The 13645-nt window shown below is 35.6% G+C and overlaps 2 protein-coding genes across 3 annotated transcripts in view; one reads left to right on the forward strand and one right to left on the reverse strand.

Moving 5' to 3' along the window:
* LOC112529163 (serine/threonine-protein phosphatase PP1) overlaps positions 1–3744 on the reverse strand; it is an 11284-nt gene extending 7540 nt beyond the window's left edge. Inside the window, exon 1 of one of the 2 annotated variants that reach the window (XM_025140267.1) lies at positions 3077–3744. In XM_025140267.1, the coding sequence (XP_024996035.1) occupies positions 3077–3254 (178 nt within the window). In that variant the 5' untranslated portion in view covers positions 3255–3744. The remainder of the gene's footprint in view (positions 1–3076) is intronic. The other variant, XM_025140266.1, reaches the window with a different exon arrangement.
* Positions 3745–12513: 8769 nt separating this feature from the next.
* Positions 12514–13374, forward strand: LOC112529718. The gene has a single exon (XM_025141088.1). The coding sequence runs from the start codon at positions 12536–12538 to the stop codon at positions 13166–13168; it is 633 nt and encodes a 210-aa protein (XP_024996856.1). The 5' UTR covers positions 12514–12535; the 3' UTR covers positions 13169–13374.
* The last annotated feature ends 271 nt before the right edge of the window (positions 13375–13645 follow it).

Here is a 13645-nt window from a genome sequence, read left to right on the forward strand (position 1 = left end):
TGCCCTTTGGACTCACCAACGCACCGGCCACTTTTCAAGCCGTGATGAACGATATTTTCCGCCCTTGGTTACGTACTTGTGTCGTGGTTTTTTTTGACGATATCTTGGTTTATAGTCCCTCGTGGTCTCAACATCTCACTGATCTTTGTACCGTATTCCAGATTTTACAAGATCACTCTTTCGTGGTTAATAAAAAAAAGCGTTCCTTTGGTCAACAATCACTTGAGTATTTAGGGCATATTATTAGCAACAAGGGGGTGGCTATGGATCCAAAGAAAATCGAGGCGATTGTTACATGGCCGGTACCCAAACAACTCAAGGGCCTAAGGGGTTTTCTCGGCCTCACCGGGTATTACCGTAAATTCGTTCGCCATTACGGTAGCATCGCCTAACCTCTTACGGACCTCACACAGAAAGACTCATTTCAATGGACGGCGGCTGCCCAGACAGCCTTTGAAGCTCTTAAACTGGCTTTGATCTCGGCTCCGGTTTTGGTCTTTCCGGATTTTCAGTTGCCATTTGTGGTGGAATGCGATGCCTCGGGTACGGGTATTGGAGCCGTCTTAATGCAAAAACAACAACCAATTGCTTATTTTAGCAAAGCTCTTARTGATCGGAACTTGTCCAAATCCGCGTATGAACGAGAAATCATGGCCTTAGTTCTTGCGGTCCAACATTGGCGGGCATATCTTTTAGGCACTCGTTTCACGGTATACACGGATCAAAAAAGTTTGAAATTTTTACTTCATCAACGGGTCACTACTCAGTGGTTGGTACAATGGAAGGATAAGACCGTGGAAGAGGCAACTTGGGAAGATGCAATTTTGATCAAAAGTCAGTTTCCTACCACAAGTCTTGAGGACAAGACTTCTTTTGAAGAACGGAGTATTGATACGGATCCAGTTATCATGGGTCATAATCTACCCAAACCAAGTATTACTAAAGTATATTCTAGAAGGGGTAAAAGGGTAGAAAAGGAAAGTGGCTAAATTGGGTTGGTTAGATAGAATCTTTAAATAAAGGCACATGGGGGAAAGGAGAGGGCATTCTGTTATTTGTCTAATTTGTTAGAGGCTCCTAGCGTTAGCTGGAGAGAGGGAATTCTCCCTGGATATTTTGTTCTTGTATTTCCTTTTCTTATCATTTCAATTCCATACATCCGACTTTCTCCCTTAATCATCTGTTACCTTTCTTCATTAATTTCTGAATTGTAACAGTATATGTATATATATATGTATGTATGTATGTATATATGTATGTATGTATATATAAGTTCCATGACTCATAGCATAATATTTTTGCAAGTCAAGGATGATGTATATGGTGTATGTGATGCTGAGCCTTGTCAACTCTAGTCCTCTCTGCTCCTCTCTCCATATAGTAGAAGATGCATAAAGTTCCACCCTTGAAGCCAACACCTAGATAGAGGATTGGCAACTGGTCAACAGCTGTGCATTGGTAGTGTACAATGGAGCAGGAAAATATGTTTTTCCTTACAGTGCAATGGTGATCTTTATTATGTTTATCAGAAGACAAATAATATCCACGTCATTGAAAGAGATTCAAATTTACGTGAACATTCCACAAAACGAGACAACTGATGATGACACGAGGATTGGTAATAAAAATAGCACATGTCATGGTGACCAACGAATAATTGGTTCATCGTTGCCGGGTGAAATTGTTGATTATTAGGGTGATTGACGAAAATCAAGAACACAGTTGCAATTTGATTTGTTGGGAAAGGCTGACAAAGCAACGCAATGGAGGAGTTTGAATAACTACAAGATGATAAAATTAAAGAAAACACAAGATGGCAATCTTTAAGATTGAACGAGCCCACATATCAGTTGCATGGTATTTAAATTTGCTAAAGACAAGAAGCACAAACGTGTTTCTACATGAGCCCCTTCTTTACGCATCCTCATGTGACCCATGCCCCATATTCATGCTATCTTGTTTCTTTTCTGTTAAAATTATTAACCTTAACCTCTTTGTAAGTTACAAACTCCAATTGATTAGTGATGACTGTCTTATTTTTCTGTAATAATAAAGGCCTCAAATAGGGAACCATATTGAACTGAAATACAAAAAGGTAATAGATTCTCCACAATCAGTCCTTTTGTTTAGTGAAATTAGCAGCTAAGAACACACAACAGACAACCATTACTAAATCCATTAAATCTTATATAAAGCAGAAATAAAGAATGCGAGAAGATTAAAATATATAACCATCATTCCATACTCAACCATCTCAAAAACTAGAGGAAAATAACTTTACTCAGTTCTGAGACATTTCAGTTTCAAATTCGATAGCCTTTAAAGCACGAGACTGCAAGCATCAAAGCCGGTTTCTATATTTCAAACTAGAACCCAAGTAAATCTGTGATCCACGATTGCTGATTGGCTTTCACTAATGCCTCTAGCATGTGTCAAGAATACCACAATGTTTTCTTTCTTATGACCAAATATCAGGGGGGTCAATAGTGGCATGACAACTTATATCTCTGCACTGATGAGAGGCAAGGCAATAGTACACAATGGACATCATACAAAGTTAACTTTTTTTTTTGAACGGACATCATACAAAGTAACTTATATGTGCATAATAGCACAAGTAGACAAATCCCCTACATGACAAAAATAGCATGCATAAAGATGACTTTAAATTCTAACAGAACAATTAATTTTGCAAGCCAATAGTGATATGCTTTCAGATAAATAAGCATTTAGAAGCCACCAAAAAATTATTGTTTCCATGATATTATACAGCATGAAAGGAATTACCTTGTGCACCCATTAAGAAAAGACTCAAGTTACAAAGTTATTTTAGCCCATGTTCAGACATTATAGCATTCAACCCTGTTTTGAAAGAAGACATTTTCTAAATCACCATTTCATGCTATAGAAAGCACAGGAAGAATCCAATCATATACACTAGATTTTTTTTTATCAAATTCTGAAGTCCTGCAATTAAACAACGTAACCAAATACATAACCAGTGCATCTAATTCCTAAATCCACAAAATAACACTTATATAATGCACATAGATTCTGGTAGTAGTAATTTCGTTACCACAAATCTTGATAGGAGCTTCAAGTTCGAGCAAATTAGGCTGGCTAAGAAACACCTCCTTCGAAGCAGCACAAAGCTGCCGAATCTCCGCCTCCGTGATCTGCACCTGCTTCGGCACCCGACCACCCTTCGCATCCAAAAGCTTCCTGATAATCTCGTCAAGTATAGCTTCCTCCATTCTTTTCAAAACCTCGCAAACAGACTCTCTACTATCTCTTCTTGTGTATCTAAACCGACTAATTTATTAAACCTTATCAACTCGCCTCCGTCTTTTTGTTACAAATTTCAAAACCCTAGCTGTCTCTACTTGTATATGTGTTTATACACCAATTAATCAATTAAACACCGTGTATGTTCATGCAACACGATGCTTATCTGGTTTTCCGGTAACGGCGATGATGTATGTCTCTGTGCGTTGCGGTGTTTTTAGATTCTTTCTTTGTATGACACGCATTTAGGCACACGTACCGTGCGATGGCAGAGATAAAGTAAGGTCGGTCGGTCGGTCTCTATGGAAGATTACGGTGGTGGACGGTGGTTCGCCGGAGAGGAGTGAAGCGAAGGGGGCTGAAAGACGATGATTATGGTTTAAAAGTAGAGGGAAGACCTAATAAAAAGCAGAGACGAACCCTATCTCTAATCGGGAAATAGGTTTGTTTTGTGCCACCACTAATATTTAATATTTTGACATTTTCTTTTAATAAAAATATTTGTCGCTTATTAAACCCAATAATAATGAAATAAAATAAATAATAATAATAACAAAAGTAAACTACAAGTTTGGTCCCTGTAGTTTGTAAAAAAAACATTTTGTTGGTTACGATAGATTTACAATTACAATATGGTAATTGTGGTTTGAAAAAACGTCCAAATTTAAATCTTGTCAAATAAGAAGCATTTTCGTCTTTTTGTGTTTTGTTGTCTTTTAGCCAATCAACAATTAAGGATGGTAATTTGTCTCGACCTGATAGGGAATCCGGCTCACCCGATCCGAACGGGGACGTGGATTCCCCGCTAAAACGGCTTCCGGGACCGGGGTTGAGGATCTCCGGTAGACTCAAACCTAGGACGAAGCCTGGTCGGAGGATGTTACTCAAACCGGGGCTAGGGATCTTCAATAGACTCAAACTAATAGATATTATTCATGGGTTTGACCGGAGTTTGATCGGGGACGAAATGTTAATCCCCGTACCGGCCAGGGACCGGGGCCAAGGACTATTACTAAAAACTGGGGCCGGAGATTACAAAACACGCCCCATCTCCACCCCGTTGTCATGCTTATCAACAATGATTTCATGATTTTGGTACATATGGTTTTTGATTAGGTAAAAACAAAAAATCTATTAAAAAATAAAATTTTAAAAAAAATGCCTACATTTAAATGAATTTTTTAACGGCTGTTAAAGGATCAAACTCGAACATTTTTGTAAACTATGATGGTAATTTTATAATTTTAAAACTTTAGGGATGAAAAGTGCTATTTTTGATAAACTATAGGGACCAAATTTATAGTTTACTTTTAATAATAATGATAACGTAATAATTAAAAGCTAGCCGACTCCCCAAGTGACAATATCGCAACAAACAATTTTCGTCGTTTTCATGTTCATTTGTATGTTCTTAAAGGTTTCTTGTAGTGATATATTCGGAATTTTTATCAAGTAGATGTATCTTTAAAGTGGATTAAATATTTGTAAAATTATTCAGTTTTTTTAATTAAATTCTTTTATTTTAAATAATTTTTTAAGATTTTTAGTTGATTTCAAATCTTTAATTATTTCATATGATTTTTTCTGTAATTTGATTGGTTTCAAGAGACATTTTTTGTTTTTTTGACTGATATCTCTTGTATTTTCTAATATTTGGTGCTCCTCGTAATTTAACATGTACACTTTTAATACCCAAAAAAGAATCTACTTGTGAAAAATGATTGAGTGGGTGCATAAGTCCCAATTGGGGCCTTTATATATCCGCAGATGGTTTTTTGTTTGAAGTGGTGGGTTTAAGGAAAATTTTGAACGAGGATACCAAAATTGTTACAGATAAATAAAAAATTAATTATCAAAAACGCAGTTTAATAAAAATGACATACATGTGTTTGTCGTTTACTAAACGTTTATCCAGTAAGTGTTTATCGGGTAATTTTTTTTTACTGGATGAACATGGTAAGGGTTTAGAATCTTACCCGGTTAGAGCGGTAAAATGATGGAGAATCTTACCCAGTAAGTGAGAGTGACGACTCTTACCCGGATAAGCGTTTACCGGGTAAATTGTTGCAGACTATATCGTTTTGATGCACTACAATCTTACTTAGAAAAATAAATTATAGTGTTGACTCCTATTGGTAAGTACTTACCGGGTAAGCATTTGAGTAAACAGCTCCTTAATATCTACAGAGATTCGAAGTTGTAAATTGTAATATCACATGCAATGACGCTACTAGTAGGCTACAACGACTTTTTGTTAACCTGGAAGAACACACATAAAATTGAAGGGGGTATAGCTTTAAGGCCATTTTTCATTGAGTTGAACGATAGAATGGACTATGAAGGCACGATAACCCCCTACACTATTGTTTATTTATTTTTTTGATTAACTTAGATATATCCAACCCGTTATACAAGCCGACTAATCCCATGGCGACCACCTACTTTGCAGATAGCCCGGAGTCACAGCATTTAAACCTCCGTGGCCACAAGAGGATTTTTATTCCTCCTTGGATTTGAACATGAGATCTCCTGGTACTTTTGACCTTTGGAGTCAAGCTCAAACCAATCAGACACCACCCTACACTACCATAAATAAATCATATACCCGTATAAGGTTCTTGAGTGTACATATTGAGTAATTATCATAAATTTAAAGGTAGGCCGAAAAGGCGACTATCGACCCACCCTCCCCCACCCCATACCGACAACAACCACAAAGGCCACAACTCCCTTGCCCATCCCTGTCACCCATCTCACCGCCTACTGTTCACCTCTTGCACTCCCTTCCAGTCGGTCAATGAAAAACTCTCCCCTTTTATAATTCAGAATTTTTTTAGTTTTACCATCAAGATTTTATTTTATTTTATATTTTAACCATAAATTACTGGGCAGTAAAGAGTATTATGATAATTTGACGTAATTTCGTTGGGAGGTGAGTTTGATTTATGTAACTTCTATGGTATCGATTATGAACGTGTACGTATGATAAATACATCAAAAATCTAAGCAGGGTTTTTTCTAACAACCCATCATGTATTTAGCAAGAATTTTGAGTTTTTTTTTATAAGTCCTAAGCGGTGGACTACAATTTTTTATCAGGGTTTTAAATTATTTTATAAACCGTTAGGCTCTTCTGCTATTTTCAAGATCCTACCCAGAGATGTTCCAAACTTCCAATGTGATATACAAAAGGGCACCCAAATTTATTGGGGCCGAATTATATATGTTTTAGCTTCAATTATGTATATTTTACGCTTTCTGTCGATTTCGTGATCTACACTGTCAGAATATTATTTTATCAAGTGAATTTTATATATTATTATTTTACTGTAAGACTATTTTTTTGTAGTTGTTTTAAGTTGTATGTCTTTTAATATAATATATGGTATTAACTTTTATATTTTGTTTTATTTTTGACTCGTCTATCGTTATAGAGTCCTGATACAGTTATAACAGAGCCTCAAAAAACATAGAACCACAATTATGTTACAGCTATTATTATTGACTTTTTTTTTGAAGTATATAATATTTGTATATAGAAAATGCAACAAATAAACTCACACACCCTCATCACTTTTGGTGATGATTGAAACTCTGACCTCTTAGGAGACTTAAGGACTACGCTACCGTTAGGTCAAGAACCCTTTGGTATTGTACCATATCTTTTTTGGTATAAGATGCAACGAGACATATAATAAATACGGAAAGAAAACCAAACCAAGGACCAGGTTGTGTACGATTACGAATTATATAGTTTTTATATGACATCATCAATTTTTGTTGAGAGTAAAACAATTCAACGATTTTGATCGTTTATTTAAAGACACTTTGTCAAAGAAGTGACTCATTCAATGCAAATATATATTATTAAACTCATACACAAACAATAAATCAGAGTTGGTAATGAACGTACTGAATCCACATCAAAAAAGGGCAATAATACAGATTTAATGCCAATCAGTTAAAATAGACGGCACATGTTGATACATGATGGCTCTCTGAGAACCTAGTTTTAGACTTAGACCATGGTTTATTATTTAATAAGACTGTTTGTTTTCTCTTAGTTAATAATATCATTAAGGGATTGTTTGTTTACTTCTTACTAATTCCCTTAAGAAGTGGTCTCTGAATCATTAAGAGGTAAATTTTGTTTGACAAAAAAAATGTCTCTTAATGGTTCTAAAACAATCTGAGTGATTTTGTATCATGTATCTCCCTTAACCATTCAACGCCCTAATTTCATTATAAATAATTATACTTTGATTCAGATTTTCAATATTCTAAACAAAATCAGTTCACACAAACGAAAAATCATGGTCAACCTCAAAACAGTCGAAAGTCTAATGGAGAAAATACAGCGTGCATATCTGGTCACACACAACATGTTCAAAGGAAGGTTACGTACTGCAATACATGAGTCAACTTCAACTTGTATCGTTAAAAACGTTCAATTTAAATTATAGTTTTATTTCCAAATAATCAGATACGGAAATTTATATTATATTATTGTTTCCCGGTTTATTTGATCTGTAAATTTTTACAACATTCTTTAAAGGGTTGTTTGGTTTAGGTTGAGAAATGAAAATGAAAATGATAGGAAAATAAAATGAGAACGGATTTTCATTTCCCTAATCTATTCTGAAATGAAAGTATGAGCTTTTAGGAGAATTGACTCTTATAGTGTATGCATCAAACGTTCTTTTATTTTTAATCTCATTAATTACTGTTTAATATCGCAGTCTAACATCTCTTATAAGTAGGCATGACAACGGGGTAGGGATGGAGCGAGTTTTGTAATCCCCGGCCTTGGCCCTGGTTTTTAGTAACAGCCCCCAGCCCTGGCCCTTGATTTATTTTATGGTCAAAGCCCGATCAAGCCCTGATCTTCGTCCCCGGTCAAGACCTATTTTTAGAAAATAAATAATATATATACATGTATTATATAAATTATATTAATAAAACTATATACTGGATACGAGACGGGTCGTGGGTACAATACCCTGCCCCGACCCCAACCCCGGTTTGGATCTACCGGGGATCCCTGTAGGGATGGCAAAAAAAAAAAACCCGAAACCGATGGTGAAAACGGGGACGGTGATCACCGGCCCGATTAGGGGTGCTCAAAAACCCGATGAACCCGACCAACCCAACCCGATTTTAAAAAAAAAAAAAAAACTCAACCCGAGGTAACCCGATGCATGATCGATAAAAAAATTTAGCCAACCCGACCTTATTGGGTTGGAATCGGGTCAGGCCCAAAATAAACCCGCCCAACCCGATAACCCGATGAACCCGACCTTAACTTTAGCTTTGAATTGTAGATGACAATCATGACATGACCAACCTCAACGTCAAGAAAGCGAAAGCATCGGGGTTGGAAACGTCTAAAACTATTGTTGTTGATTGATGTATTATCATTTGGTTTAAACATTTTTATTGTAATATCTAATTATTTGATGAACTTGCATATTATCTTGAATGGTCGGTCGTATTTCAAAGAAAAGTTTCTTTTATTTTTTTGTGATTTTACATTGTTTTAACACAACATGATAAGCCCAATCAACCCGATATGTATATATATATATATATATATATATATAATATAATTAAAAGAAAATACTAACATTAAAATTTAAAAGATTTTTATCGAGTTTACCTCAACAACCCAAATAAAGCTCACGAAAAAAATCTAGTTTATTTGTTTAAAATCGTAATTTTAGTTGTATGATGTTTGAATTCTTGTTTAGTTTTATATTGTAATATAATACATTGTTTGTAATTGGTTCGATTATGTTTGAGACGTTTAAACTTACATCTTTAAATAAATTGTATTTAATTGTGAAAATTAGCATATTGTATTTTTTTCAGATCGGTTTCAAGTTTCGGGTATAACCAACGGTGAAAAAGATGAATTTTACCCTTAACAGGTTCCCTAACGGGAATCGGGGAAACCGCGGGGACCCGATGAGGATTGGGGCGGTTACATGGACGGTTTTAGCTATCAGTTTCGAGGACGGGGATACCAATACCCGGCCCGTTGCCATTCCTAGATCCCCGGCACCCGTTTTAGTGGGGAATCCCCGTCCCCTTTTGGGTCGGGTGAGCCGGGTTCCCCATCAAATCAGAACAAATCACCATCCTTACTTATAAGTTAGAAAATAAACGGATCAAATGGGTTGTATAACAGATTAAAGGGGCAAAACTATTTTGTGTCCGATCGATACGTCTATCACTTTTTTATAATCTATTTTTGTAAATAAAGCAAGGAAGAGGAAGCAAAAAGTGTTTAAACAACTTCCGTGTAATAAAGTTTCTTGGTCTCGTTTTATTCGTCTTTTTGGCAAAAGTCTAGCTTCTATAAATAACTTAAATAAATTTTACATTTTATTTATTATTTTTCGAGTAAATTACATGTTTCATATATTTGGATATATGTTTTTAACAGTCATTGTTTCTTTTTTTGAGAATTCAACTGATCGTGTCTCCATTATTGCATTTTTACAACGAGTTGAATCCTTAACGCAATCACAGAAACCCAGGTTGTTGGATCGAACGCGTTGAAAAAACTGCAACTACTAAGACCTAACTCATTAAAAAATAAAAACATAGGGATGGAACTCGTTAAAAACGCAACTATAAGGACGTGTTTCATTAAGTTTTCAAAAAAAAAATAGAAATTGTCAAAACACCAAACTTCAAGGACTAAATATGTAATTTACTTTAAAATGGATTTCGATTATGTCACTTCCGCTGCCTTTTCTTACCAACAAAGGAAAATGATACACGTAAAAAATACGATAAATTATTTTAATTCATTAGAAAAATATTTTTTATTCAAATAATTTAAAGTGAGGTCTCACCAAAATGCTCCACAACAAGTTAGAGCATTCCTATTTTTCTTTTTTATTAATTTGGATATTCAACTTCTTATATAAATTCACTAATCATAGGACGATCATTTGTTTTGCAGGTAGTCCATAGTCACTGTATTTGACCCTTCGTGTCCATAAAAGAATTTTTTATTCCTACCTGAATTTGAACATGAGATCTCCAGACACTTTTGACATTTGGAGCCCAAGCTCAAACAAATCAGACACCATCATTGAGGTTGCTATTTTTCTTCTTCAAAATCATTAAAAAAAAGTTTTTAAAATATTTAAGATATGGGTACAAACGAAATTTATATTATTTTATTTTTTTAAATCCAGGCCGAGTCCTTTATGAAATGGGTGGAGTAACATAAAATATAGCTAGAAGGGTTATTTCAATAGCAACGTCCAAAATGATGACTTTTTATATCAATCATTTGAGGTTCCTCAAGCTTTTGAAGACACTGATGTGAGAGGGAAATAAAAGAAAAGACTGATTATGGTGGGATCAAGACGTTTTTTACTATTTGACTATTGCAAATGCTCTTAGGGTCACGTGAAGTCAGACTGTTTTTGTGAGACCCGTGAGACCATCTAAATAACACTCCTTCCCAGCAAAAAACATTCACAATGTTTACCTTTACAATGTCTTTGTTGTGAAGGTTCGAGTTTTTTTACCTTCACAATATTTTACTGTGAAGTTTCAAGTGTTATTTTGTGGTCTATAGGTTCTCACGAAAATAGGTTGGTCTCACGTGAACTCAACCCAATTTCATATGCCATAACATATGCAAAAACCAGAAGCATATATACCATAATCTATGCAAAAACCACATACCATAACAGTAACTTCAGTTCCATACACATCTCTAGTATGTAGTCCATTACTACATTCTTATCTTCAGAGTCATCAAATAGATCAAAACCATCAACCAACTCATTAGATTCACCACCAACTGTGTAAACCTCTATGAAGTTGCTTTGAATCAGCCACGATGTGTGCACCATTTTTGTTAGGTTTTAGATGAACATTAGAGGATCGAAATGATGAATATTGTTGTAGGTTGAAGAAGAAGATGAAGGGTTTTTCCATGATTTGAATAACGTGACCAGGAAGCATACAAAATGGATTTTCGATTTGGGCTCTTTGATATCACTTCAGAGGGAAAGTTTTTTTATTATTAAAATATTCAGTGTTTTTAAAATGACAAATATACCCCTCAGATAGGAGAGCACACTAGGGGTCTAATGGCTCCAAACTAACTTAGTTTGAAGGAGGGACCCAATCTGCAACGAAATCAAAACCACAATGACCAAATTTGTAATTAGTTTGTTTAGGGGATCCAATCCAAAATTCTAATATAACCACATGGACCAATCTGTAATTTACTCTTTCTATTTTTTAAAAGAAAATGTAATTAATGGGTAAAAGACAAAAATATCCCTGATTGAACATAAGTAAAGTTAATGAAGTTAAAAGCACGGACCTATTCCATAACAAAAACTGAAACCACAATGAAGATACATGTAATTATTTTGTTTGAGGGACCTGATCCATAATTTTCATATAACCACAGGGACTAAATTTGTAATTTACTCTTTTTAGGATAACTCTAGAGAGTAGAGATGGTTATCGAAATAAAGTTTGGACGTGGTCAATTTCGGCGTTGACCATCTAACATGCGTCGGACAAATCGACGAGGACGACTTTATCCACGCAAAGAAATGAGATTGGGATATAACACTTACACCCCTTATAGTTTATGTAATAGTTAAATATAACCCCAAAGTTTTTCAATAATGGTATAAATATTAATGATGTATATGAAATAATTACATTATTATAAAAAACAAGTTTTTTTTTTTTCAAAAATAGTTCCCTTTCGAAAAAGCTTTATAAAAATTGGTTGATTTTAAATTGTTTTACAAAAACGAATTGATTCAAACATATGGTATATTATTTAGAAAGATGAAATAATAATCACCTTCTATGAATTTGTTTGATTTAGGGGTTGTTTATCAAATTCTTATATGGATAAGTACTTACCAAATTAAATTACCTTATCGGATGAATATGACAAAGACCAAGAATCTTATTCGGTAAGAGCGAGCCAAAGACCGAGAGTTTTACCCAGTAAGTGAGGACAATGACTCTTACCACGATTATCGTTTACCAGGTAAATTGTGTTTTTATGACTAAAATCTTACCCGGTAAGTAAATGATAATGTTGAATTTTATCGATAAGTGTGTTTTCTTGAAACATAAGGGCTGATATGAAACTTTACTCTCATCTCCCTCTCCCCCTCTCTCCCCCTCTCTGTATTTATAGACACATGCCTCGTAGCAAATATCGAACAGTTTTAATCACACATCAAGACACATGGCGGATCCAGAGAGCCAGATGTCGCCGTTCAGGCCGGCCGGTATAAGGAGCGACGAACCACCGTTTACATCCACCGGAAAATTCACCAAACAGAAGCATCAGGAAAGCAGTAAGCTTCTCGTTTACGTACTCGCCGCCGTCGTCTTCCTTGGCACAGTCTTCCTTATGATTGCTTCAGTATTTCTACGCGTAAATAATCCTAAGCTCCGGTTAAGCTCTCCGTCAATTCAAAATTTCCAATACGATCAGAATTCGACATCTCTGAACATCACGATGTCGGCGAAGGTGACCGTCGACAACGAAAACTTCGGCCGGTACGTGTTTGAGAACTGCGACGCTGTTGTTTTGTACGGAAACTCTACAATTGGAGGAGGTGAGATTTCCGGCGGCCGTGTTGGAGCTAGAGAAACCAAATCGATTGATGTTGCGATGCAATTAAGATGGGAGAATCTGAATTTTAGCAACGGCGGTACTGATACTAACGAACTGATCGAGATTAGAAGCTACGCGAAGATGACAGGTAGAGTTCACGTTATGACGATTGTCGATAGGAGGAAAACAATTGAGATGAATTGCACGATGAATCTGAACTTAAACAGCCGATCGATCATGCATTCGTTATGCAGATGAGCTCGATTCACCACGGATCACGTACGTAGAAGTTCAACTTCCCAATTTTTTCTTACATCATGATTCATGAACATACATATTACATAGACAGATCAATCAAGCTGCTTATACTTGTAGGATCAAAACTCTTAAGAGTCTCAGGACGATATACTTTGATTCATATAACTTTTTGACCAATTAAGATACATGACATATTTTTCAAGTTCAATATTTCGTTCATTTGATCATCTTTCTTCATCTCATCATCCCTCTTTTGAATTTACAACAAGTGTTTCAGATAATTTTACAACACAAACCTTCGTAGCGTCCATGGCCCCACCCTATGTCGGTGCTCCTAACCTCTTATGACTGGTTGAACCCAATGGTCTTGGTTCGGTCCTCTAATTAGTGGTCAAACCCGATCACATGACCCGTTCTAGCCTTCTAGGTCTGGTTGATTAAGCCCGATGTTCTGTTCTCAAGGTCCGGTCTATAAGG

This window comes from Cynara cardunculus (genome assembly GCF_001531365.2).
Source record: "Cynara cardunculus var. scolymus isolate 2C chromosome LG 16, CcrdV1, whole genome shotgun sequence".
Lineage (NCBI taxonomy): Eukaryota > Viridiplantae > Streptophyta > Magnoliopsida > Asterales > Asteraceae > Cynara > Cynara cardunculus.

Coding starts and splice junctions, on each gene's coding strand:
- LOC112529718 (XM_025141088.1), top strand. CDS start 12,536: ATGGCGGATCCAGAGAGCCAGATGTCGCCGTTCAGGCCGGCCGGTATA.